Source organism: Ovis canadensis, chromosome 11 (genome assembly GCF_042477335.2).
Source record: "Ovis canadensis isolate MfBH-ARS-UI-01 breed Bighorn chromosome 11, ARS-UI_OviCan_v2, whole genome shotgun sequence".
NCBI classification, from domain to species: Eukaryota; Metazoa; Chordata; class Mammalia; order Artiodactyla; family Bovidae; genus Ovis; species Ovis canadensis.
In genome coordinates, this window is record NC_091255.1 from 61,717,656 (window position 1) to 61,745,571 (window position 27,916).

The following is a 27,916-nucleotide window of genomic DNA, read 5'->3' on the forward strand; positions in this document are numbered from 1 at the left end:
CAGACACAGTGCCCGGTGGCCCTGCTCCACAGTGACACCTACAGCCAGGCAGAGGGCAGCTGTCCAGCTAGAACAGGACACAGGCTCCCGGTACCCCCACCCCACCCCGCAGCTGGAAGCAGTGTCTGCCCGACGATCCTTCTTTCTCTCTTGATTGACCGGAATGGGCATTTCAGGCGGTTCCAGTGATGGGCGGGGAAGTAAAGATTCCCTAGGAGATGGCCGCTGCCTCAGTGTCTCTGTTCCCATAACAGGTGTAAGCGGACATCAAGATGACGATTCCCTCGGACGTCAGACTGGAGTATATGGAGAATGTCACTTCCCTCATCCTGAAGTTCAAGCCGGACAAGTGGAGTAAAATGATTGGGATGGAAGAGAACATGGCTTTGTTCACCGACTTCTTCGAGAAGCCAGATGTTCTGGTTCTGGTGTTGACGCTCAACCCCGCCGGCATGATCATACCCTGCCTGGGCTTCCCGGCCTCCCTCAAGTCCAAAGGGGTGTACTTTGTCAAGAAGAGACCCGAGAACATCGGCAAGGACAACTACAAGGAACGCCTGGTCTACGGGGACATGAGCCCCACGCCTGTGGACCAGCTGATCGCCACTGTGGAGGAGGTAGACACACCCAGGCCTCGTGGCGGGGTGGGGGGAGTGGGGGGCTCAGGAAGAACAACGCCTGCTTCCCATGCTTTGTGTGCGTGGCCTTGAACCCTGCTAATCAGGGGTGGGTCCACAGGTCAACACCCGCATTGCCTGCCAGCAGGTCAGGCGTTAGAAAGCTCAGGTCCGGCCGCCCTAGCCACTGAGACCGACTTGCTTTCTAACAAGACCTCCAGGTGATGCTGTGCGTGTGAAGGCTGAGTGGCCCTGGCCACCACCTGTCTATCTTGAAGTCACTAGACCCTCCGTCTGCACGGGGGACAATCCCTGCCCACAGCCTCGAAAGGTGTGGCCCATTCGAGACGCAGTAGAAGGGTTTCCCAATTCTGAGACTTGGAGCAGAGAAAGGGGAAAGCAAGCGCTGAATGACATGTCTCCCCACTGCCCTGCCTCCTCACTGTCAGCAGGTGGGGAAGGTGCAGTCCCCTCCGGACAGTCGGACCAGCCAGAGTTCCAGTGACTTAGCTCTCCTAGGCATCGCTCAGCTTGTCTGTGAGATGGGGGTAGTGGGCGTCCCCACCTTGTACAAATTCAGGCCACAGGGGTAGCTCAGTCAGGACCCAGACCAACCTCCCCTCACCTCCCCCGAGATGGCTGGCATGGCCCAAAACTGGTCGCCCAGTTGTGTCCGACCCTTTGCGACCCTGCAGGCTACAGCCCGCCAGGCCTCTGTCCGTGGGATTTTTCAGGCAAGAATCCTGGAGTGGGCTGCCTTTTGTGTCTCTATGGTAACTTCCCGACCCAGGGTGTATCCACTTCTCCTGTGTCTCCTGCACTGCGGGCAGATTCTTCACCCCCTGAACCATCACGGAAGCAATCCCTGACAAAGCACCGGTTTGGAGGCTGCAAGTCCCAGGTCGACGCGTGAACAGGGCTGGTTCTGAGTCCTTTGTCCTTGGCTGTGGATGGCCGACTTCACGTGTGTCCTTATGTCTTCTAAGGACGACAGTCATACCGGGTTAGGGCTCCCCTTAACTGCCTCTTGAAAAGCTCTCTCTCCAAATCCAGTCACATCCTGAGGTGCTGGGGGTCACGGCTCCCACATGTGAATCAGGGGGACACAATTCAGCATATAACAGCACCCCTAGGCAGCAAGGAAAGTCTGCCTTCAGCCAGGAGTGAGTGCTCTTGTGGCAAGAGTGTGGAGATGGCTTTGCCCCTACAAAGACACAGGCGCAGGGGGGCCTGCCTGGTGATCCAGTGAGAATCTGCTTATAAGAATCTGCTTTGCAATGCCGGGGATTCAGGTTCAATCCGTAGTTGTGGAGCTAAGATCCTACATGCCACAGGGCAACTAAGCCCATGTGTTGCCACATGCCACTGAGACTCAATGCAGCCAAATCAATCAATCAGTATTTAAAAACAAACAAACAAACAAACAAACAAAAGACAGGGTCAGGGGAGGCTTTCATCACCGGTCTCCGCACCTTGACCGGCCCCACCACCTTCTTCAAAGGGAGAAGGGCTCGATTCCCCTGGGTCCTGGGTCGCCAAGGACCCCACTCCTCCTGGGTGTCCCCCCACCCAGGTGAGAAGGCTCAAGCAGAGCCACAGAATCCTGTCCTTTCAGGTCCTCTACTCCCTGTTAAACCAAAGTGAAAACATGAGCGGCTGGCCCAGCGTGGTCTCAGAGGACATTGTGAAGCAAGTCCACAAGCTGAAGAACGAGATGTTTGTGATGAGTGGCAAGATCAAGGGGAAGACCCTGCTGCCCATCCCGGAGCACCTGGGCAGTCTGGATGGCACGCTGGAGTCCATGGAGAGGTCAGGGCCCTGTCGGGGAGCTGGAGGGGGGGTGGTCCCTGAACCCTCAGGGCAAGCTCCCCACAAACTGGCCTTGGTGCTGAAGCCCAGGAGGGCAGGACTGTGCCTTTAGGTGCTGAGTCTGAGACGGGGCGTTGGAGCCCCCCAGACTCCACTAGGCAACGGCTGGACCCCCATGCTCCAGCTCCCCCTCCATCACACACAGGCTCTAGAGCCTGCATCACCTGGCATGCCAAGAGCGTCACGTCATCTAGGGTCACACAGGAAGGGGGATCCCCAGCTTCAGGGCGTGGGTACTGAGGAGCAGTGAGGGGCATGGAAGAGGTTTGTAGCAGGTGGAGGCTGCACTTCTGAGTGGAGGCTGGGGCTGCCCAGAGACCCCCCAGAAGCCCAAGGACCCCCAGGTGTCACCTTGCACCTGCCCGAGCGCCGTTTGCAACGGCATGGTGTGCGCAGCTCTTGAAGCTGTGGCAGTGCCTGCGTGCTCCCTTACTCCCTTCAGAGGGCAAGCGCTCCTGCAGGGCTCATCACACAGGCGGGCCCTCTAGGCCCCCAACGTTCACCCTTTGGTGACCTGATCAGAACTGCCTGGGAGCCATGGCGCAACGTGGATTTTATTCCAGAGCTGGCTCCCCTCGTCCTCTTTCCTGGGGGGCACCGGTACCCCGGGCAATACCCAGTGTTGTTTCAGGCTCTGTCCTGGCCAAGGGCCATTGAGGATGGAGCTGGAGGAAGCCTGCGGGTGTAGCTGAGCGCGTCCCCCACCCGCCCCCAACCCTCGGCTCTGCAGGATCCCCTCCTCCCTGGACAACTCCCTGCTGCACGCCATCGAGACCATCATCATCGACTGGTCCCACCAGATCCGGGACGTGCTGAGCAAGGACTCAGCCCAGGCCCTGCTGGACGGGCTGCACCCCCTGCCCCGAGTCGAGTTTGAGTTCTGGGATGCCCGGCTGATGAACCTCAAGTACATCTACGAGCAGGTGATGGCTCTTCTGCCCCCGGCGGCCGGGCGCCCACTGGAGTCCTGAGCACCCAGCCTCCCCGAGGGGACCCGGGTAACCCGGATAGATCCCTCAGCGTCGGCCTGGAGGTCAGGCAGGCTTCATCTGGGGTCTGTTTAAAAAAAAAAAAAATTGATCTCCTTTTCTCCTTTGCAGCTCAATAGGCCCAAAGTGAATAAAATAGTTGAGATCCTGGAAAAAGCCAAAAGTTGCTACTGGCCAGCCCTGCAAAACGTGTACACGAATGTTACTGAAGGTGAGCAGGTGGCCCTATGAGAATGTCCCCCCTCCACCAGAGGAAGGTGTCAGCACCTCCTGGGCAGGCCCCTTGACAGCCCTGGGGATGAGGCGGGGTCTGCCTCCCCCCATCAGCAGTTTCCTGGAGTCCCGCCTTTTGAGGGAGCAGGTGTCTGTAAACACAATGACCTGCCCGTCACCACTTCTCGCCATCAGGGATGGGGGCCAGTTTCTGCTCCCGTGGGGATGAGCCCCTGTTCTTGTTCCACGCAGGCCTGAAGGAAGCCAGTGATATCGTTCTGTACCTGAAGCCCCTGCGGATCCTGCTGGAGGAGATGGAACAGGCCGACTTCACGGCGGTACATCAGCTGGAGAGGGTCCCTTGGCTGGCTTGGCAGGCTCTGGGCTTGGGTCTTGGGGCAGCAAGGGGCTGCAGGCTTCTTGGCTGTGGTCAGGCACAAGTACTGGGTGGGGGCATCTCTTCTTGCCCTTGGAGTTTCCCCCTCCTGGAGCTGTGTGGAGTGGGGAGCTGAGGTGCTGTGACCAAGTGCCTGCCCGCCTATCTCTCCCCAGCTCCCAACCTTCATCACCAAGGTGCTATACACCATCTGCTTCATCTGGGCCACCTCCGAGCACTACAACACACCCTCCAGGATCATTGTCATACTGCAGGAGTTCTGCAACCAGCTCATCGACATGGTAGCCCCCAGGCCCCAGTGCCTTCCCTCCCCCACCTCCAGTGTTCCCCTCCCCTATCCCACCCTGCATCCCGGTCCATGTTCCCCAGCAGTTTAAAAACAGGCAAAGATGTGGGTGCAAGAATTTTCAGGCTCCAGGCTAAGGCTAGGGCCCCCTGGGTGGCCACCCAGGGTTCTCCCAAGATCTGGGCAGAGCCAACCCAACCTGCCTCATGCTGGGAGGGAGGAGGAATGAGAGAGGGGCTGCTCACCGAGTCCCGGCACCCCAAGACTCAGCCGGGGGCTTTGAGGGGTTTATCTCCTCTGACAACACCCGTTCCCTTTCCTTCTTCCATTTCACAAGCACATGTTACACAGCCTCCAAGGTCTGAGTTGCAGCTTTGGGCCCTGGGCTACCAGAGTGAGTAAGAGTCAGGCTCGTGGTCCTGTCTCCCGGCCTAGAGGGACGCGGTGGCCCAGGGTCCTGCAGGCAGAGCAGGACTGCCTTTCTGGGCCCCTCATCATCTGCCTCCAGAGTCTGGTGGTGCCGTAACCTTGGCCTGGGCTGAGAGGCCCTGCAACTGGCCCTGGGTGGGCAGACTGGCTAGGCCACGAGCCTGAGGGACAGCGGGTGTGTCAGAAGTGGTCTAGTGGCCTGGGGCAGGGCAGGAGGATCGTTTTAACTGACCTTGTAGCTGTGGACCTGGGTATCATCTGGGTGTCACCCCTCCAGCTCAACTTGGGAACATCTTCCCTTCCACCCAGACACGGACCTTCCTGAGCCCCGAGGAGGTGCTGAAAGGCCTGCAGGGGGAAATTGAGGAGGTTCTGATCGGCATCTCTCTGTCCGTGAATGTTCTGAAGGAGCTGTACCGGGCCTACGACTTCTGTTGTGCAAACATGAAGCTTTTCTTCAAGGTACAGCCTGGGTTTTGGACAGCGGAAGAGGGGAAAGAAGTTGGGGTGATATGGACCCCATGGCACCCCATGGACCTGCATTTTCTCCCTCTCTCTCCTAGAAGAACAAGGAGCCGGTGCCTTGGGAATTCCCTTCTTCTCTTGCCTTTTCCAGAATAAATTCCTTCTTCCGCCGTGTCCAGACCATCGAGGTAAAGGTGGACTTTGGCTCCCCTCCCTCTCAGGAGAACTGTCTTCTGTCCTTGTCGTGCTTGCACGTGGCCTGCCAGGAGGGAAATAAAAGTCACACCCAAACACCCGTGTGACAGCTTCCCCAGGGGGGAAGCCAAGTCCCGGGGCTGCCCCCACCAGGCCCAGAGCTGGCAACTCGGAACAAAGCGGCCCATTTCAGTTGCTTTCCCCTTTTCTCTTGCCTTCTGTCCACAAGCAGGCTAATGACAGGTTCATTGACCTGGGTCAGGAAGCCTGCAGGCCAAGGGAGAGGGTGAGTGGGGCTAAGTTAGCACAGCTGAGCTCTGCAGAAGGACCTTATTTGGATACACGGAACGACACGGGATACATGGAACGACATGGGACAAATAACACTTTTAAAGAGGTTAGAACAGGTTCCTCTGGGGAGAAGAGGTAAGAGGTGAAGGCATGTATAGTGCAGGAAGGTTTTCCTTCTTGTTCTGTGTTCTGTAGGGGGTCTCTTTTTTAGATATACTTTGTACACATGTTACACTATTTAAAAAAATAAAGCAGGGTTGGGGGGTGGATCCTTGAACCACTGGGCAGTGATTTTTTGAGGGATGTTGTCAGCCGGGGCTCTGGGAAGGCCTCTATGGTTCCCATCCACACCCTCTGGGAGGCAGAGCAGGAAACCCCTTGAGATGCCATATCTCGGTCACAGAGTGTTTCTTCACGCCCCAAGGCGCCCAGCCCGAGAACTTGAGGGCCCCAGCCGAGTTTCCGGCCAAATAGCTGCTGGTTCCTACACTGTAGATTCTGAATCGGGATGGAGCTGCTGGGAAAAGAGGGGCTGCCAGGGAAAGAGTGGGGAACGGTCATGCTGCCCACCCTTGCCCGATGGGCCATGCCAGCTGCTCCACCCGCCTCTGGTGTGAGGGGCCCAGAATGTGGGGCGTGGCAACGCTGCTACTTTCCAGTAGGTTCGCTTGGGTCATATCTCGATACACCTTGGATCTTTGGTGGGAAACGGCACCAACCTCGTCTCCAGCTTAGGGGAGGGCTGGAGCGCCCTGCAAGCACGGATCAGGCACACAGGGGCTGCTTGTGGTCCTCAATGAGGATTTGGGGGCCTCAAAGGGGAAATGAGAGCTACAGACAGAAGTAATAGATTGCTCAGTAGGACTGAATGGGGTTAAATGCCAAACCAGCGATCCTGGAAAGGAAGGTACCATCTCGGCTAAAGGAGCTGGAGAAGGCAAGTCTCGGAGGGAATGAGCAAGTGGGATTTACCTGTAAACATCCATCAGGCGCCCAGTACATGAGGCTGTGAGGGACCACCGTCTGCCTTTCTGACCGCTTCCTCCCACAGCCCAGGAAGTGGGGCCCCTGTAAAGTGTGATTTTACTTAGAGACGCATGTCACCCAGTGTTGGGTCAGGACAAGATCCCAACCTTCATCTCCTCCTCCTCCATGATCACAACTGGGAGATTAGTCACAGGACTCTTACTTCCGTCCCTCTGTCTGCATCCCTGAAACGGCTTTAGAGAACATTAACACTGATAAGCAGAGGGCCCCTCCGGACTGCTCTGTGGATCAGGGGCTCCTCCCCTTGGGAGTCAGTCAGGAAACTGAATTGACGAAGGTGTGGGGATTTCCCTCCACCAGGATCTTTATAAAACAGCCATCGAGTTTCTGAAGCTGGAGAAGATTGAGCTCGGGGGCGTGAGGGGAAACATTCTCGGAAGCCAGGTGGCCCAGATCTATGACGAGGTCTTCGAGCTGGTGAAGGTTTTCGCTGACTGCAAATATGACCCCCTGGACCCCGGAGATTCGGTAAGTTAGGGGGCCTGGGCAGGGTCAACGACAAATGCTCCGAGGGTGGGAAGGCATGCAGAGGGGAGAGCGTGTGGCGGAAAAAAGACAGCACAAGAACTCTCCCCTCATGACGGTGAACTTGCTGAGAAGTAACCTGAATCCCAGTGGGTGGGCTTAGAGTGCTCCCACTCCCGGCTTTGTATGCTGGTCAAGGTTCTAAGCTTGGTGATTTTATTTGCTTCCAGAGTTTTGATGATGACTACGCTGATTTCGAGACCAAAATTCAAGATCTGGATAGGAGGCTGGCCACCATCTTCTGCCAAGGGTTTGATGACTGCAATTCTATTGAGTCCAGTACAAAGGTAGGTGCGGGTGGGGAGTGTGCCCTGACAGGATTCGTCACACCAGCTCCGTGATGCTGAGAACGGTTGTTCAGTCGCTCAGTCGTGTCCGATTCTTTGCGACCCCATGGACTGCAGCACTTCAGGCCTCCTTGTCCATCACCAACTCCCAGAGCTTACTCAAACTCATGTCCATTGAGTGGGTGATACCATCCAACCATCTTATCCTCTGTCATCCCCTTCTCCTGCCTTCAATCTTTCCCAGCATCAGGCTGTTTTTCAATGAGTCAGTTCTTCGTATCAGGTGGCCAAAGTATTGGAGTTTCAGCTTCAGCATCAGTCCTTCCAGTGAACGGTTGCAGAATCGGTCTAATCGTGCAGTCTGGAGATTGTAGGTGAAGAGCCAGGCCCAGAAAGGACAGCAGCCTTTCTTAGTGCCTTAGAGAGTCAGCAGTCGGAACCTTGAGTAGCTTGTGAGGGGGTCTTACTGCTACCTCTCATCTTAAGAGAGGAAAGTGAGCATGGGGTCATACTGAGTCCTGCTCTCCATTTGTCCTTCTTTGATTCAGTTCCCTCATTACTCATATAAGGAGCACAAGTTAGATGCAGAGTTGCTCTAAAAAATAAAACACATCCACATTTTGAGCTGCTGAACCACACTGACTCTTTCTTAACATTTGAGATCCGAGAATACACAGTATTCTGTGTATATAGACGCAATACACAGTATTATGACAGGGAGTCATTTCTGGGTGGTGGGTGATGGCTAATATTTTTCTGTCTTCTGTGTAGCTTTCTACTATCTCCAGTTTGTGCGGGTTAGGTGTATAGCACTTGTACAGTTAGAAAAAGGAAATGTTTATGAAAACATTAAAAAAAAAAAAAAAACCAGATTGCAGAAAAGCACTAACGCCCCTAGAGACCATCAGTTTGAAAGAGAAACCCAAACGGCCAATAGCATAGGTTGTTGGTCTGGCCTCGCAAATGATCGGGAAAGTGCAAGTTAAAACCACAAGGGGCCTTTGTCACTGGTCAAACTGGCTGGAGCTGTGAGGAGCTGGACACTCGTCCCCTCTGCTGGTTGGTGCACCCCTCCCGCAGGACCCCTCAGCAGCGAACGTATCGGGGGCGGGAGGCACATGGGGATGGGTTCCTGGACCTTCCCGGTCCAAGTTCACGAGGCAGCCAGCATTTGGTGCCGACCTGCCAGGATGTTCCTTTGCCTTTTGAGTATTTCTAAAGCAAAAATGCTTGAGGACTTGAAGCTCTGCAAGTGAAACAATCAATTAAGTCTTGGATGGAGTTGGTGCTCCAGGCGAAATATCAATGAATGCAAATTAATACAGAGCCTCCGTGCTGTTCCCTTCTCTGAACACCCTTCCCCTTGGAGCCGCCTCGGGCACCTCCTTGGAGAGGCCCCCCACTCACCTCCTCCTCCCAGCGGGAGCTCTCCCCTCGCCGCCATTGCCAGCACCGACCTGCTTGGTTTTCCTTCTTCATGCTTGGCTCTCCCTGGCATCTGTTGTGTGCTGATCTCTTCATGTCTGTCGTCCTCCCAACTAGAATATAAACTCCCTGAGGGCAGGTGCTTGGTTCGGGTTGACACAGAACCAAGCCCAGTGCAAAGCCAGGCTTTCCTGGTGGAGGGAACCGGCCCCCGCTGAGGCAGTGGAGCTTTTCCCTGCTGACTCCCTGGCAGACCTTAGGGAGGAACCAGAGGCTGTTAACCCCAGGGCTACCCAAGTGCAAAGGGTCCCAGGTAAGGTTGCCAGCCAGCACCTCCATTTGGAAATGCCGGTCCTCCCCTGTGGTGGGGTCTCCAGAGTGAAGACGATGCTGGAGCTGATGGACTGCGGCACCAGTTAGCCCTTCTTGCCTGTGGTGGGGATGAAACCAGGAGAAGCTTACCCTCAGGCCTCTTGGAGGCTGGGTGCCACCTTGTGCTGTCTTTCGGTGATGGGGAAGGAGGTGGGTTGAGGTGTCCACGCCAAGTCGCCAGAGACCATAGGTGCCCCCTCGGAGGGGAGGAGCTGGCCAAGAAGGAACTCTGGGTGGCACGTGTGGGACTGAAGTCCACTCCCTGGGTGTTTTCACAGGCACTTCCCCTCTCCGTCTTGGCCTAAATCAGCTTCTGTACTCCGCAAGAGAAAGTCCTTTTCAGACACGTGACTTTGTGTTAGATGAGAAAGAAAATAAGTCAGGAAGACTCTCGTAAACTATCCCTGTCTCCATCTGCTCACCTTCCTTCCCATACTGAAGAGCATTTTCTTCCCATTTGGCAACCCTCTGCTCTAATTAGGACAGGCCCTTGGGGTGCCCTCCCGCCCGTCCGCTTGACCCCCTGCGTGTTCCCCAGCTGCCGGGATGCTATTTCTCGCTGTCAGTAATTCACACGCAGCTGGGAAGGTTCTAGAGCAATTTTCCACACAACCTCCTCCTGGCAGAAAATGAAATTAACCTCCTTTCCAGAAGCCAGGGGCCAGAAAACATGTGAGCGTGAAATAAAGGGAAGAGGGAGGAAAAAAGTCAAGAGGGTTGTCAAGCAATGGAACGTGCTTTTCCCAACTGCTCTGTGGCAGTTTTCAGACAGGACACCGGTGACCTCGTGTGTGGGGAGCCCTTGTCCCCCGCCACTGCAGGGAGTCGTGGTTAGCAACTCAGGGTCACAGCGTCTTCCCGGGAGTCAGTGGCTGCTCTCGTTGACTTTCAGGGACCTAAAAATCTCTCCTGCTTTCTCAGCAGCCACTATTCCACCCTTTCCCCAAAAGGCCACTTTTAGACACAGTAGTGGTCTTAGTTTTCATACTGAAAACTAGGCAAGTCTGAGACTTGGGTCCAGGCTTTCAGGGTCCAAGGGCTCAGGCAGGCGTGGGGACTTCCCTGGTGACCCCTGGCTGGCTGGGAGCTTCCTAAATGTCCAGCACGTGTCACACTGTCCAGCCCACATGGCTACTCTCTGCAGGCTGCAGTAAGGGCCCCTTCCCCAGTGCTCAGGCACAGCCCCATCCCCCAGTGCCTCCAGGCCTCCCACCACTGCGAGAGGATTTTTTAAGAAACTTGCCTCTATGTCGCCACTTGATCCACCCTCTGATGCCAGCCAGGACCGCAACCAAAACATCCAGGTGATCCTCCCTTATTCTCTTCTATGAGCTTTTTGTTTGTTTAGCGAATGTGAGTACGTAGCATTCTCAGACCCTCAGTGTGATGAGTTCACTACGTGCAGGGTGCTCAGGCATGGTTACTGCCCTCAGAGTGAGGTGACGACCCCTGCTGCAGTAATCAGGTCGGGGTGCTTGGGCTGGTAGGCCATGGGCACCTGAGCTGTCCCAGCTCCTTGAGGACTCTGGAAGCCCATGCTTGAACCTCTGCTGTCACGGCCTGTGAGTGTGCCAAGCTTTCCCTGTAATCTCTGCAAAGCCCCAGGGCTGAGTACTCCCTGGAAGTCGGCACTTCCTGCTCTGGGCACCCGCACAGTATTTGAACCCCATCCCCATCCCCTCTGCCACCTCCACCCAGTCAACCCAGGGCTGAGCATGGGGTCCTTGTTTGGTGGATTGAACTGAGTCCACTAGAGAGAAGTGTTGAGGTGCAGACCCCTAGGACCTGTGAATTACTGAAAATAGGGTCTCCCAGATGTAATTGAGATGTTCATTGAGGGCCTCCTGCTGACCTCCTGTGCCTTAATCCAGTGATCCTGGGGTCTGTGTCAGAAGAAGAGGAAAGTCACAGGGCCAGACATACATAGCGAAGATGGCTCCATGACGAAGTGGGCAGAGGGTCCAGTGATGGGTCTACAAGCCGAGGATTGCTGGCCACCCAGGGACTCTCCCCTGGAGCCTTCAGAGGGAGCACAGCTCTTTCCACCTTTATTAAAACTTGTTGCCTCCAGGCTGTGAGGGAATTAAGTCTGCTGTTGAGGCTTCCCAGGTCACAGTGCTCTGGATGGCAGCCCCGGGAGGCTCCTGTGGGCTCCTCCCCACACCAGCATTTGGCAAGTTTAGTGGTTCAGGGACCCCACGTAGTGTAAGACAAGCCTGCCCCTCACCTCTTTTCCCCCAGAGCACTTTTCAGAGTGCTTCCCGAGTGGTTTCTCCTGCCTGGGTGGATCCTTAAGGATCAGTGGTCTTCCCAATAATTCTCATGACAAAGATATTTCTCAATCCCGTCGTAGCACAAGCCCTGGTTATATAGATAGCTGCTTTTCTCCCCCAATTTTTTAAAATGGTATTTCCTAACTGTTTAAATCTTCTTTCCCCAAACTCTGATTTCTCCTGGTCCTGAAACAAATCTTTTTCTAGACCTTGAACCTAGTTTGTACTGTTGGTTTATAAGTTGAGTGTGTGGGGACCCAGCATACATCAAGATGGAAATCATAGAAGCAGCTGGTTAGCCAGTTGCTACACAGAGCAAACTTCCTGGTGTTGAAGGCACGTGTCTTCCTACTTCTGAAGGCTGACCCCACAGAGTGTCCAAGCCGTGGATGATGCCGGGCATGGGGGAGGGGATGGGCCCCCCTCCCAGCAGGGCCCCTTCAGCAAAGAAGATTCACTCCTTTCTCTCCAGCTTCTGCACATGTGTGGGGGCCTCTTGGAACGGCCTCTGATTCTCGCTGAGGTGGTGCCCAGGTACTCGGTCATGCTGGAGCTGTTTGACACTGAGCTGGACAACACCAAGATCCTGTATGACGCCCAGATCGCGGCCTCAGCAGACGGCAACATCCCCCCCATTCACAAAAACATGCCCCCCGTGGCCGGGCAGCTCAAGTGGAGCCTGGAGCTGCAGGAGAGGCTGGAGGCGCCCATGAGGGACCTCAAGCACATCGACCACCCGTGAGTGAGGGCCCTGGGCCTGCAGGGCTCCTCGGTCCCCACTCTGAGGCAGACCCACGCCTCCCATCGGCCAAACCTTTCCTTCCCAGGGCACGGTCCCAGGAGAGACCCCAGGAGCGCATGCCCTCTACTCTGAACAGCTGGCCAGAGCAGGGAGTTGGCCACTGTTACTTGTGTCTGGCAGAGCCTGGAAGGCAGGCGGATGAGCACGAGAGCTCACAGCAGAACGAGGGAGGCTGTTGGCTTCGGGGCAGGAGAAGGGTGTCCTGTGTGTTTGGTTGGAAGGCATATCTGGCTCTCTGGTTGGTCCTAAGTTGGAAGAGAAGAGAGGAATTTGGGAAGCCTGGAGGTTATGAATCAAGTCGTGGCCATTCGGGGCCAATATTACAAGGGTTAGCATTTGACCTTCTGGGTTAGATGCTACCTACATAGGGCATCGTCTATTTGTATGTTCAGCGTCTCAACCTGGAAGAAACGAGAGAGCTGGCTGGCTGCTGCAACACCCTGAGGTCTGAAAGCCTCGGTTGGGGTGCCAGTAAGGCCCCATGGGAGACAGTATCTGACCCTCCCCCTAACTCTGATTCCAGGGTCATGTCCAGTGTGGAGGCCAAGCTAATCTACCAGAAATATGATGAGATGATGGAGCTGCTGAGAAGCTACCGCGAGAGGATCTACCAGCAGTGGGTGGTGGGGGTGGACAAGGACTGCCACTTCAACCTGGGGCAGCCCCTGATCCAGCGGGACCCCGTCACCAATCTCATCCGTGTCAACTTCAGCAAAGCGGTGGGTGCCATCTGCTTCCTCATGCAGCTCTGAGGCTCACCCCCTCCTCCCGACAGCACATATCTGTGGGGCTGACGTTTATGTCACATTTACCCTAAAGCTTTATTATTGAAGTGTTGCTTGAAGTGTGCCTGGGATATGTTTAAGATATGAGACAATCATAGCATCCTTGAATATAGCTTGAATGAGTGTACTGTTTTAAAGCTGGGCCACGTTTCATAGGATCCCAAGAAGAACCATCAGGTTGAGAATTTAAAAAAAAAAAAAAGTCTTTGTAGGATCTGAATAAATAAGCCCCCTGGTCGAGCTGGGGATGCTGGAGGGAAGCCACACCATCTGGGGCTGAAACCGGATGGTTAGCCATGTGCCAGGGCAGAACTGGGAGCAGCCTGGACCTCCACAAGCACAGCCCCACACAAGCGTGTCAGCCTTGCTTGTGAAGTCAGCAGTGATTTCACGTGTGACTTTCCCTCGAACCGTCTCTTCCACTAACATCCATTCTTCAACAAACATTTACTAAGCACTTACTTTGTGTATGTGCTTGGAATAAATTAGCGAACCAACAAAGATCTCTGTCCTTCTGGAGCTTGCCTCCTACAGAGCGAAGGGGGCAGGCGGTGGTGGAAGGGCCAGGAGAAGCGGGGAGGGAGCAATAAACTAGCGTAACAGGTCTCACACGGGGAGGAGGTGGCGATAGGTACCTCAAAGAAAGGCGGGGGCAGGTGAGGGCCTCATGGACTGAGCTGGACGAAGGGGCATCCTGATCCTGCCAGCAGAGCCTGTCCCCCAGGGGGGCCTCCCCTCAGCTCCCCCTGGGGGCTGCAGAAGCCTCCCAGGGACAGACCTACACATGTGCTGCCAAGCGCTGTGCCGTGAGACCTGACCGCTTCTGTCCTCTTCACTCGCCTCAGTTGGTGGCCGTGCTGAGAGAGGTCAAGTACCTGAGCTTTCAGCAGCAGCAGGACATCCCCAGGAGTGCCGAGAACCTGTTCTCCCAGCACGAAACCTTCCGGAAGTTCGTGGGCAACTTGGAGCTCATTGTCGGCTGGTACAATGAGGTGAGCTGGTGCTGCATTGCGTTTTTGGTCGCCGCATTTGGGGGGGTTTCATTTAGGACAAAGGTGTACGAGCCCCACGTGGAGCAGAAGGGAGTGCGTTTCCGTGGATGAGTGGCTGGAGCCTCCCTCTGGGTGAATCCCTGTCCCTGCCTTTTCCACCTCCTACAGTCGCCCGCATTCCTGGGCCGGAGGCCACGTCACGCCACCCGCGGATCACAGCACCTCCGCTCCTGATCACACCACGTCACACTCCCTTCTCATCTGTTTTATCGGCTCCCTCTTATAAGGACCTTGCCATCCAGTTGGGCCCACCTGACGTCAAGGTCCTTAAGTGAATCACGCTGCAAACCCTCTTTTTTGCCAAAGGCGATGTGGCATGGTGTCACAGGTCTTGGGAATTAGGAAGCGGCCATCGTTGGGGGCCATTATTCAGCCTACCATAGACGCCTCATCCAAAAGGGGCCAATGAGTTTCTCTCTCCTTGAACCTTGGGAATTTGGGTTTGTTTTGCCAAGAAAATGCACTGGTCATAGCAAACACCCTCTTCCAACAACACAAGAGAAGATTCTACACATGGACATCACCAGATGGTCAACACCGAAATCAGACTGATTATATTCTTTGCAGCCAAAGACGGAGAAGCTCTATACAGTCAGCAAAAACAAGACCGGGAGCTGACTGTGGCTCAGATCATGAACTCCTTATTACCAAATTCAGACTTAAATTGAAGAAAGTAGGGAAAACTGCTAGACCATTCAGATATGACCTAAATCAAATCCCTTATGATTATACAGTGGAAGTGAGAAATAGATTTAAGGGTCTAGATCTGATAGAGTGCCTGATGAACTATGGACGGAGGTTCGTGACATTGTACAGGAGACAGGGATCAAGACCATCCCCATGGAAAAGAAATGCGAAAAAGCAAAATGGCTGTCTGGGGAGGCCTTACAAATAGCTGTGAAAAGAAGAGAGGCAAAAAGCAAAGGAGAAAAGGAAAGATATAAGCATTTGAATGCAGAGTTCCAAAGAATAGCAAGAAGGGATAAGAAAGCCTTCTTCAGTGATCAATGCAAAGAAATAGAGGAAAACAACAGAATGGGAAAGACTAGAGATCTCTTCAAGAAAATTAGAGATACCAAGGGAACATTTCATGCAAAGATGGGCTCGATAAAGGACAGAAATGGTCTGGACATAACAGAAGCAGAAGATATAAAGAAGAGGTGGCAAGAATACATGGAAGAACTGTACAAAAAAGATCTTCACGACCCAGATAATCATGATGATGTGATCACTCACTTAGAGCCAGACATCCTGGAATGTGAAGTCAAGTGGGCCTTAGAAACCATCACTACGAACAAAGCTAATGGAGGTGATGGAATTCCAGTTGAGCTGTTTCAAATCCTGAAAGATGATTCTGTGAAAGTGCTGCACTTAATATGCCAGCAAATTTGGAAAACTCAGCAATGGCCACAGGACTGGAAAAGGTCAGTTTTCATTCCAATTCCAAAGAAAGGCAATGCCAAAGAATGCTCAAAGTACCGCACAATTACACTCATCTCACATGCTAGTAAAGTAATGCTCAAAATTCTCCAAGCCAGACTTCAGCAATACGTGAACCGTGAACTCCCTGATGTTCAAGCTGGTTTTAGAAAAGGCAGAGGAACCAGAGATCAAATTGCCAACATCCACTGGATCATGGAAAAAGCAAGAGAGTTCCAGAAAAACATCTATTTCTGCTTTATTGACTATGCCAAAGCCTTTGACTGTGTGGATCACAATAAACTGTGGAAAATTCTGAAAGAGATGGGAATACCATCTGCCTAACCTGCCTCTTGAGAAATCTGTATGCAGGTCAGGAAGCAAGAGTTAGAACTGGACATGGAACAACATACTGGTTCCAAATAGGAAAAGGAGTATGTCAAGGCTGTATATTGTCACCCTGCTTATTTAACTTCTATGCAGAGTACATCATGAGAAACGCTGGACTGGAAGAAACACAAGCTGGAATCAAGATTGCCGGGAGAAATATCAATCACCTCAGATATGCAGATGACACCACCCTTATGGCAGAAAGTGAAGAGGAGCTAAAAAGCCTCTTGATGAAAGTGAAAGAGGAGAGTGAAAAAGTTGGCTTAAAGCTCAACATTCAGAAAATGAAGATCATGGCATCTGGTCCGATCACTTCATGGGAAACAGATGGGGAAACAGTAGAAACAGTGTCAGACTTTATTTTTTTGGGCTCCAAAATCACTGCAGATGGTGACTGTAGCCATGAAATTAAAAGACGCTTACTCCTTGGAAGAAAAGTTATGACCAACCTAGATAGTATATTCAAAAGCAGAGACATTATTTTGCCGACTGAGGTCCGTCTAGTCAAGGCTATGGTTTTTCCTGTGGTCATGTATGGATGTGAGAGTTGGACTGTGAAGAAAGCTGAGCGCCGAAGAATTGATTCTTTTGGCCTGTGGTGTTGGAGAAGACTCTTGAGAGTCCCTTGGACTGCAAGGAGATCCAACCAGTCCATTCTGAAGGAGATCAGCCCTGGGATTTCTTTGGAAGGACTGATGCTAAAGCTGAAACTCCAGTATTTTGGCCACCTGATGCAAAGAGTTGACTCACTGGAAAAGACTCAGATGCTGGGAGGGATTGGGGGCAGGAGGAGAAGGGGACGACCGAGCATGAGATGGCTGGATGGCATCACCGACTCGATGGACGTGAGTCTGAGTGAGCTCCGGGAGATGGTGATGGACAGGGAGGCCTGGCGTGCTGCGATTCATGGGGTCGCAAAGAGTCGACACGACTGAGCGACTGAGCTGAACTGGGTGTTGTCCGCTCCTGGCCGTGCGGGGCCTTCGTTGCTGTGCATGTGCTTCCTCTAGCTGTCTTCAGGCTTCTCGTGCACTGGCTTCTGCTGTTGCAGAGCACGGGCGCTGGGTCCGTGGGCTCCGCAGCTGTGGCTCACAGGCTCAGCTGCCCCGTGGCATGTGGGATCTTCCCTGACTGGGATCAAACCTGTGTCCGCTGCATTGGCAGGATCAGCCGGGAAGCCCGAACCCTGGGAATTTGGAATTGGGTCCCAGCCTCATTTATCACTGGAGTCTTGGGGCAGCAGAGAAACCAGAGCGAGCAGAAACTCGGGCTGCAGAAGGAAGGGAGCAGATGGCCAGAGAGGCCCTGAGCGTGGCCTGTGAACCATGAAATCCCAGGGCCTGCCTTAAGTGCATGTCCTTGAATTAGCTTCCTCCAGAATCAACCTTCTTCAGGCTCAAAGAAGGTCGTGTTCATCCATTCCCTAGAACGTGCCCCCAGCCATGGCATTTAGGAAAAATGGAAGCCTTAGAGATGCAGTCACATGGAAAAATTTTCATGGGTTACTTTCAGTGCAAGTCTTTGGGGTTTTTTTTTAAGAATGATGCAATCAGAAACAAACAAAAAATCCAACAAATATTAATTAGAATAAAACGGAGCACTATCTTCCACTTGTGTATTTCCAAACAAACCCCAACCAAGCACATGCAGGGGAGGCATGTTAGCTTCAGCAGTGAATGACACTTCGAATAAAAATGTTGGGCAAGAATGGACAAATGTCAGGCAATGTTAGACAGGACCTGGAGCTAAGTGTCTGCAATGACCCTTAGTATTGATACTGCCTTCCCTCTCTGGTGATGCTCCTGGGGTCCTTTAGATCAGGGGTCCCCAACCTCCAGGATCTGATGCCTGATGATCTGAGGTGGAGTTGATGTACTAATAGTAGAAATAAACTGCACAGTAAATGCAAAGCACTTGAATCATCCCCAAACCATTTCCCCTTATCCCCGTCGGTGGAAAAATTGTCTTCCACAAAACCAGTCCCTGGTGCCGACAAGGCTGGGGAGACTGCCTTTAAATGCGCTTCTTATTCTTAACATAGTTTCTGTTGTCGAGAGAGACCCCCAGGCCCCCAGACTGCTCATATCCATTAATGCCTGAGCTAGGCAAGAGTGGAGGTGGGGGTGAAGCTTTAAAGAATCTGCTGGGGATGGGGTGAGGGAGATGTCTGGGAAAAATGTCCTAAAGGTGTAGATTTATAACATAGCTGTTGAAAAGTACTACACAGGGCATATTGAGTGGATCCCATGACCGTGAGCTTTGTTTACTCTGGGCAAATCACAAAAGGCTAATATTATTTAGCTCTTGTCTGAGCTATTGGTGTAACTGCTTAATATCCAAAGGTTGATACACGGAATCAAAATTTCACATTGGCTCACTTTATAATCCTGTCAGTACTGTCTTTTACTTTTGTCTGCTTTCCACTGGTAATAGCCATTACGCTTTATTTCTCTGCCCATACTCTACCTTTTCTAGGAATTAATTGTTTGAAAAGGAGGACATGGGTGGGGAGGGGGCTCCATTTAAAATACTAAGTATATGTCAAGGGTTATTGTGAAAGGCAAATAGCATCTAACGTGCAATTGAGCTTCTATGTACATCCCTCACTTTATATAGACCTATCCTTGAGAACCTTACGTGTAAATCAAAATGTTACCAGATAGGACAATATTCTGAAGCACAAATGGTGCTTATTATTTAAAAGAATAATTTATATTTAAAAAACTGTGTACACCCTCCATGTGTTTTTCTATTCTGTGAACTGACGCTTTCAACCGTTGCATGAATTTCTTAGCTCGGGGCAGACCCAGATCGAGCCTGTGTGGAACCTCCCTTGCAGTTCATTCTGATGTTTAACTAGTGGAACGGCTTCTCCACAGATCCTGGACCTCCTCTGTATAATCACATTTTAAGCCTTAAATCATGGCCCAGGTGATGTTCTGAGAAATGCCCCAGAAACGTCCCAGTTACCAGTGTGTATTCCTCTGATTTCCTTTTTTATGATTCTAAGCTTCCCGAGTGATTGAGTGGCAGAGAATCCGCCTACAATGCAGGAGACTCGGGTTCTATCCCTGGGTTGGGAAGATCCCCTGGAGGAGGGCGTGGCAACCCACTCCAGTATTCTTGCCTGGAGAACCCCATGGACAGAGGAGCGTGGCAGGCTACAGTCCACAGAGTCATAAAGAGTTGGACATGACTGAAAGTTTTGGATTATATACACGTTGTTTTTACGTTAGTGAATTTCCTCCTCTTTCTATCCCATAACATAAGTGATTCAGAGTTAAGCATATACATAAATCCTTGATGATAAAAAAATAATAATTTTAAAAGTTGGAATCTCCTGAACTTTGTGCACATAATTCCCAGTTAAATCACACTAATGGTAGCTGGTTTGGTTGGTATTGAGTAATAAACACCCTTACACCTTAAATCTGCGTGCATTTGGAACAAATGCCCTGAAACTGTAGCCCCTGTTTTGCAGATAAAGACCACCGTGAAGGACGTAGAATTTCCACTGATAAAGTCAGAATTGGAAGCAATCGATGTCAAATTACTGAATGCTGAGACGACACTGTTCTGGAATGGTGAAGGTGTGAAGGCAATATTTGCTTCCCTTTGAGTTAAACTTGGGTGAGAGTGATGGAGGGGGGGTCCAACCCGTCGAGCATCCAGAGTTCTTGTGGAATCAGTGATCTGCCCACTTGGGGATAGGGAGGTCCTGATTCTTTAGGGACAAATGATGTGTGTTATCCCTCCATGCTGCCTTTCTGGAAGTTCTCCACCATTTTCTCTGCTTCAGGCTCCAGAGAGGCCGAAGGACTTGCCCAGAGCTGTGTCACAATAATGATTGTCAAGTCAGCCTTTGCTAAATTGTTCCTTTTGTAAGATCCCTTCATGCTTCTCTCTCAGGTGTGTTTGAATATATTCAAGAGATGCGAGAAATTCTCCACAACTTGCAGAACAGAATACAAAAAGCAAAGCAAAACGTAGAGGGGATTTCCCAGGCCATGAAGGTGAGTAACCCACAAAGCACAGCGTGCGTGTGTGTGCTAAGTCGCTTCAGTCGTGTCCGGCTCTGCGACCCTGTGGACCACAGCCCACCAGGCTCCTCTGTGAATGGGATTCTGTAGGCAGAAATACTGGAGTGCATGGCTGTGCCCTTCTCCAAAGGATCCTCCCCAGCCAGGGATCAAACCCGAGTCTCTTATGTCTCCCGCACTGGCAGGCAGGTTCTTTACCACTAGTGCCACCTGGGAAGCCCCAGAGTGGGGCTTAAATAGGGACCTGGGAGAGAGTCCTGGGGAAACGGGCCCCTCGGCGATGTTCACGTAAAGTGCCCAGGGCAGCAGGGACCTGCTGGGTGAGGCTCAGGGCCACAGAACGGTGACATCAGGGTGGCTCCAGGGCAGAAACGCCCCAGGTCGCTCTGCAGAGTTCCATTCCATTTGGTTCTGTTGAGCTCAGCAAACATGGGGGCTGCACCCTCTGCCAGGTGGATACCAGGAATGAGGGTGCAGTCAGGGAAGAGGTGCTAAGACTCAGCCCTGCTGGGAACATGTTCGTCATTCAATGAAGAGCAACATGGGTCATTTCTGTCAAGCCCGATCCAGAAAACTGGGGGATAGCCTTCCCTGGCACCCCTTCCCCAACATGGTCTGTCATCAAGGCCAGAATCTACAGACACCTGCCACGGGCCATCATAATCTGTTCATTAGAAAGCGTCTCATCTGTGTCGAGACACCTTTGGCTTTATCTCAGTATGAAACTCTTTCCTGCATTATAGTTCACATTCTTTTCATCACCATCCACTTAGATGTAACTCAATAAATTGTAGGCAAAAGCCACTGCTCACCCCAGTTTTCTGATTCAATTTTCATTTGATCAGACTATTTCCTCAAGTCATTGCCTCAGAAAGGATGTGTTGATGACCTGCTTTCTGAGTCCTTGCTTGTCTAAAGCTCTTTCTTTGGATCTCACCTAGCTTGTCCAAATAAAGGATTTTTTGATATGGTTCTTTTCTTTCAGTAGTCTAGTAAGATCTCTATATTCATCTGCTCTAGCTACCATAGCAAAGGACCAGAGACTGGGCAGCTTACACGGCAGAATTTTATTGTCCCACGGTCCGGAAGGTGAGAAGTTCAAGGTCAAGGTACCAGCAGGTTCGGTTCCTCCTGAGGCCTATCTCCTGGGCATGAAGATGGCGGTCTTCTCCCTGCGTCCTCTTCAGTTCAGTTCAGTCACTCAGTCGTGTCTGATTCTTTGTAACCCCTTGGACTGCAGCACGCCAGTCTTCCCTGTCCATCACCAACTCCTGGAGCTTACTCAAACTCATGTCCGTTGAGTCGGTGATGCCATCCAACCATCTCATCCTCTGTCATCCCCTTCTCCTCCTGCCTTCAATCTTTCAGCATCAGGGTCTTTTCCAATGAGTTAGCTCTTTGCATCAGGTGGCCAAAGTATTGCAGCTTTAGCATCAGTACTTCCAGTGAATATTCAGGACTGATTTCCTTGAGGATTGACTGGTTGGATCGCCTTGCAGTCCAAGGGACTCTCAAGAGTCTTGAACACCACAGTTTCTCTGTGTTCTAATTTCCTCTTATAAGGACACCAGTGGTATTGGATTAAAACCCGTCTTAATTACCTCACCTGAATCACCTCTTTAAAGGCCCTCTCTCAAATGTGGTAACATCCTGAGTGTTAGAGATTAGGACTTCAACATATAAATCTGGCGGGAGTCACAGTTCAGACTGCAGCCACCCCTTCTCGTAGCCACGATGTTGGAAAGCCTGTCTGTGGTACGACTTCCCTTTCTGTCCCTGTTCTCTCCGACCAGAGGCGGACAGTCCTTGGTCGTAATCAGGGCTCAGACACATCACCAGCGTGTGTCCAGACGTGTATCTCCTTTTGTTAATGTCCCCTGGATTCCCAAGGAGCTTTCAGTCTGAAAACAGCAGCATTTCCCCAGTCCCCAGGCACTTCCTCCCATCACTATTCTCTCCCTTGTGTCCCTTTGGTCCTGGACACTGAGCAACTTCACACACATCTCTGGATCAGGCCTCCATGTCCCCTCGCCTCCAGCTCCTGTGGTTCCTGATGAGAGGGTCAGATACTGCTTTCCCTAGGCAGGCTCCTTCCAGGCCCAGGGGTCTCTCTGTGGTCCCCCAAGGCCCCTGTTAGTTTTGAGTCACATCATTGAAGACTGTCTAACAGTGCATGGTGGTCCCTCAGCCTCTATGAGGCCCACCTGGGGCGGGGACACTTACTCCTAAAGGTATATTGGGAAGGAGTGAGACTGGAAGCTTTTTCTCCAGGCGCTTTTCTCCTGCTCATGTTTTCCCTCCAGGACTGGTCAGCCAACCCGATGTTTGAAAGGAAGGACAATAAGAAAGAGGCGCTGTTAGACTTGGACGGGAGGGTGGCCAACCTCAGCAAGCGCTACGCCTCAGTCAAGGATGCTGGCCTGAAGATCCAGGCCATGGTTGCGGTGAGGAGATGCCTGGGAGGGCCTTCGAGAGCCCACGTGCTTTCAGTAGCCAGGGAGGAAGGAGCAGGGTGGGCAGGGGGCTGGAGGTTTCATAAAACGCCAGATGTCTGCAACCTTTAAGCCAGGAGTCTGATTTTATAACAGCAGACTCTGCTGATTGCTCACCTGGAAGCCCGATCCTCTGGCCACATGTCTGTCCTCCTCTAAGGATGTCAGAGCCTCCTCCCCTTACATAAATCGGTGTGGACAAGTGACTTATTTCTACAGGGTTCCTGAGAGTAGCTGAATCTGGGGCCAGCAGGCCACCTTGGAGGAGGAGGGTCTGCTGAGCTGTTCTTTTGGTCAAATCATTGCTCAGAAGGTCCTCACTCCCATGGAGTGACTTGACTAGGCCAAGAAATACTTTTTTCCAGGTCCTTTTCCTTTGCCCTGGTGCCAGAAGTTTCCAGTAAATTAACTTGTTAAGCGGCAAAAAGGTTACTTGAAAGAGTTAACTGATTAACCTGTTAACACTCCCAGATGTATTGGAAACAACATAGGAGAGAGAAATCTGGCTCAGGGTCAGGAAGAGGCTTTGTCTTCACGTCCGTTTGCTGGAGTCCTCGACTCCCACAATAGTCCTGTGAAGCGTTGTTTTCTCCCTTACACTGAAGCTATTGAAGCCTGTGTCTTTTCTTCCTTATTAGAATGTAACTGCCTGAGGGTACAGGCTGGGTCATGTTCATCTTCGTGTTTCCTTGTAGCTCTCAGTGTCTAATAGATTCATCTACCCACCCACCCAACCATTCAATCATCCATCCACCCATCCATATACCATTCACCCATCCGTCACTCATTCAACAATCAACCCATCCATTCATCCATCCAACCATTCACCCACTTATCCACCCACCCGTTCACTCATCCACCCACCCACTCACTCACCCATCCATCCATCCACCAGCTCCTGCTCTGCTCCAGACATTCAGCTTAGTGCTGGAGGTATAATTGTGTGAAGGACAGTCAATTCCTGTCCTTGCAATGCTTGGCATCAAGGGGGAGGTACAGACCAAAGACAAAAGAATAATTCAGCATCGTCATCTGTGCCATTACAGACACAAATAATGGGTCACTAGAGGGAACGCAGGTGGGGGGCAGGGACAGGAGCCAAACCTGAGGTGAATGGGGGTGGTGATCAAGGAGGGTCAAGGAGAAGAAGGCCATACCTGGCATGAATGGGAAGGAACAGCCTAGACAAAGACACTGGCCTAGGAGGAGCCTGGCACATTCAGGAAGCCAAAATCAGACCTCTGTGTGTGGAGTGAGTGAGCGAGCGAGGACAAGGGTAGTCCAGAAAGTCATTGGATAAATTGGCTAAAGAAGGCAACGGGTAGACCCAGTGAAACAGCACTCAGCCACGTGGTTCTATTTGCAGGAAAATGCAGAACTCTTCAGAGCGGATACGGCAAGCCAGTCCTGGAAGGATTACGTCAACTACATTGACAGCATGGTCTTAGATGAATTTGATCAATTCATTCGCAAGTCTCTAAGTTACCTGATGGACAACATGGTTGCAGATGTAAGTAACAGATGTGAGACTTATGTATATGCATTCACATATACATGTATTGGAGAAGGCAATGGCACCCCACTCCAGTCCTCTTGCCTGGAAACTCCCATGGATGGAGGAGCCTGGTGGGCTGCAGTCCATGGGGTTGCTGAGAGTTGGACACGACTCAGTGACTTCACTTTCACTTTTCACTTTCATGCATTGGAGAAGGACGTGGCAACCCACTCCAGTGTTCTTGCCTGAAGAATCCCAGGGACGGCGGACCCTGGTGGGCTGCCTTCTATGGGGTCACACAGAGTCGGACACGACTGAAGCAACAGCAGCAGCAGCAGCATATATGTATTATAAATATGAGAAAAGGTTTATGTTGGAATCTATAATTGTGGTTTCCTGATGAAAGAACAGACTTATTAAAATCTGCCTAGGGTGACCAGCTTGTCCTGATTTCAAACCTGAAAGTCCTGCACCCTGGGACATCTGGTCATCCTGAATGTGCTACAGCATAAATGGGCTAAGCACACTGCCGCAGAGCTGAGCTGACCTATGTTGCTGCCGGGTGAGGAAAAGCAGGCACCCCTGGCCCCTCCTCACATTAACTGGAGGCAGGATGTGCCCTCCTGTTGGCAGCATCATCCACCAACCCTCTCCGCCCTCTGCCAAATCAAGCAGAAGCTTAAACCAGGTCAGCAGAGTGGGTCTGCTGGCTAATTGCACCCTGGCCTGTTCCCCAGAGTTGTGCCCTGCCTGTGTCTTTTTGACTACAGGGGCTCCCAAGTGACTTTGGATACTGCCCAGGAGGGCAAGATCAGAGACCAAGCCCACTCAGCTCACTCTCAGGAGAGGGTGGTGGGCACCACAGTGAGACACCCTGACACAGCTGCAGAGGGCGGTTGTCACCAGAGCATCAACAGACCCCAGAGTCTGCTGGTGAAAGTAGATGGCATTACTAGCTGTAGGGCTCACCAAGGGCTTCCCTGGGGGCTCAGTGGTAAAGAATCTGTCTGCCAATGCAGGAGACGTGGGTTCAATCCCTGGGTGGGGAAGATCCCTTGGAGAAGGAAATGGCAACCCACTCCAGTATCCTTGCCTGGGAAATCCCATGGACAGAGAGGAGCCTGGCGGGCTATAGTCCATGGGGTCACAAATGAGTCAGACTCGACTTAGAGACTAAACAACAACAAAGACCCAGCAAGCAAGGTATAGCAATGCAATATCAGCAATGAAGGTAGCTAATGTGGAGTATTCATCCCTACAAAGAGAGAAGTCACAGTCAAATGGTCAATGAGGCCCTGATAACACAGTGTCCTTCCTAAAAAGTCCCAGGGAGGCTCTGTATTTGCAAGCGGCTAACCAGCAAGAGTGGCCCCCCCGAGACAGAGGCTCAAGAAAAGTCTGTTCGGCTGAGTTCATGACAGCTGACCTCTACCACTTAGCTCACTCAGGCACTAGTGCAAACTCTCCCCGAGTCATAGAGCCGGGGGCTCTTGAGCTGGCCAACCGCAGGGCCAGTGTGGACTACATTTGGAGGAAGGTTAGTGGCCGTGGAGCAGGTCCCGCGCACCCGTGGGCCTCGGTCTGCACTCTTGAGATTTATTGGTGCATTGGGCGGGCTCCATCCTGTCCTCTGACACCCAAGACCACACCTAGGATCTGCAACCTCACACGGAGGATCAAGGAACAGATAGGGTTACGGTATGCCCACTTTGTAAACAGGACCTCTGTGGAACGTGAGGCTTGTCCTTTCTGGAGCTCAGCAGAGGCCATCCTGCCTGGCTGGGATCCGCTCCCCCTGCCCCTGCCCCACACGTTCTGTATGTTAACTATCCGTGTATGTTAACTAATCCCCGCGGTAACCCAAAGAGATGGGAACAACAATTGCCTCTGCTCTAGGAAACAAGTCTGCTCATTTTATATATCTAGGAAACGACATCGAGGTTCTCGCCTGAGACCATGCAGCTGGTCAGTCTCAGACATGGGCTTGAACGCAGGTAGTAGTTCTCCTCGGCACTCAGTCGTTGCTGCTCCGTCTGGCTTGGACGCCCAGCCTGCATTTGGTCTGGTGGTGCTGCATTGGACCGCACAGTTCTTGCTCATGGGCCCTTGGTGGGGAGTGTGCTCTCTATAGCGGTCCCAGCCAGCAGGAGCCAGCCCTAGACCTTGTTTGGTGCCTGGGTGAACACCAGACACCGAGAACGGTTGGCCAAGGGCAGGGCCTTGACCCTGTAACACCCTGTTTTAGGAGAGCGTCGCGCCGCTGTTCGAGGTCCGAATGGAGCTGGAGGAGGACGGGCTGGTCTTCAATCCGTCCCTGGAGGTGGGTGGGGACCGAGGCTTCCTGACGCTGATCGGGAGCCTGGTCACCGACATCTACAACGCAGCCAAGCTCATCCCCAGACTGGCCAAGGGCAGGATGCACTATAAGGTCAGTCTGGGCTTGGTTACGGCCCTACCTCTTTCCCTGCCATCAACTGCTACCCGGGGTCAGAATCGCCTTACTAATACGGCAGCGCTTGGTCACGTGTGTGTGTTTCATGGTGGTGGTCCCGTGTGTGAGGAGCCCAGGGGCTTCTGTTCTATCAGGTTCCCAGGGGACGGTGGCCTGGATTTCTCTCCCCCCGAGTGGACCTGTCCTTGGTCGACCTGGTTTTCATTCCCTCAACACCTCCCCACCCGCAGCGAGACGCCAAGTGTGCCTTCCTGCCACACTTCCTGTTATTTCCCTCCCTCCCATAATTTACAGTCTGTGATCCTCTGAGCATGCAGGCTCTTCGACAAATGTGCCTTCCACTGGCTCCCACACCCGTTTGCTCTGAATGCATTAAATACCCACCCACGACATAAAACACAGATCAGATCCTGGGGATGCAAAGGCGGGGGAAATTCAGCCTCCCTGAAGGGGGAGGTCTGAGAAGGTGTGCTTGTTGGAGCACGATTTGTGGGGCAGTTAAACAAACGTTGGAAAAGACCTAAATGGCCATCAAATACAGGAGTCCTTCATAGCTTCAGGCCCATCTGGACAAAGGCGTCTAAATGAGTCACAAAAGGAAGCCTGGGATGGAAGGAGGCTCATGACGTGTTATCAAGTGTTTATCAAGCTGTGGAACTATGTTTAGAATGTGATTTCATTCATTTAAGCAAACAAAAGCCTGTCTTCCTAAGGACGCACTCCAAACTGTCAAGAGTGCTCACTTCTGGGAAACAGGATGGGGGCGAAGGAGGCGGGAGGACAGGGGACATAAAGGGGGCTTTTTGCTTCGTATACTCTGCCTTGTTTGAACTTCTTGATGAGGGTGTATATTATTGTAACAACAATCATTTCCAGCAAGATGCTCTGTGCTGTCAGGGACAGGTATGTGTGTACGTGCGTGTAGTGACGTGAGGACAGGAGGAAATACCTGGCCAGGTTAAGGACAGCTCCCCAGAGCAGCTGATCTGCATTCTGAGTCGTGAAGGACAGAAGGAGATTCCCAGGCAGAGAGAATGATTTGAGGATTCCTGAGCCACACAGAGGTAGTGTTCCAGGCCCAAGTGCACACAGTGAGCTGCTCTGGAGCTTAGCACAGAGTGAACCACAGCAGCAGCGATCCACTCAGGCACAGACGTGTGGACCCAACACAGGCCGGTGAGAGCCGGAGCCCGACACGTCACTCGAGAGTCTGAAGGGCTGCACCTCTGGGGCTCCTCCACCCTCCTGGGGTCCTCATGTGATGCAACAGAACAGAGCAAGGCAGAGTATGGGTCCTGGTGACCCGGCC

General features: G+C 52.3%; 1 protein-coding gene across 1 annotated transcript in view; it reads left to right on the plus strand.

The window, feature by feature from the left end:
- Positions 1-272: 272 nt before the first annotated feature.
- Positions 273-27,916, plus strand: part of DNAH17 (dynein axonemal heavy chain 17) — a 97,110-nt gene continuing 69,466 nt past the window's right edge. The window contains exons 1-18 of the mRNA XM_069541994.1: positions 273-617; positions 2,233-2,426; positions 3,217-3,409; positions 3,587-3,686; positions 3,941-4,026; positions 4,241-4,366; positions 5,110-5,262; positions 5,367-5,453; positions 7,099-7,266; positions 7,494-7,610; positions 12,153-12,418; positions 13,006-13,201; positions 14,113-14,259; positions 19,610-19,718; positions 20,038-20,141; positions 22,472-22,612; positions 24,027-24,170; positions 26,401-26,583. Of these exons, the coding sequence (XP_069398095.1) occupies positions 273-617; positions 2,233-2,426; positions 3,217-3,409; positions 3,587-3,686; positions 3,941-4,026; positions 4,241-4,366; positions 5,110-5,262; positions 5,367-5,453; positions 7,099-7,266; positions 7,494-7,610; positions 12,153-12,418; positions 13,006-13,201; positions 14,113-14,259; positions 19,610-19,718; positions 20,038-20,141; positions 22,472-22,612; positions 24,027-24,170; positions 26,401-26,583 (2,859 nt within the window). The remainder of the gene's footprint in view (positions 618-2,232; positions 2,427-3,216; positions 3,410-3,586; positions 3,687-3,940; positions 4,027-4,240; positions 4,367-5,109; positions 5,263-5,366; positions 5,454-7,098; positions 7,267-7,493; positions 7,611-12,152; positions 12,419-13,005; positions 13,202-14,112; positions 14,260-19,609; positions 19,719-20,037; positions 20,142-22,471; positions 22,613-24,026; positions 24,171-26,400; positions 26,584-27,916) is intronic.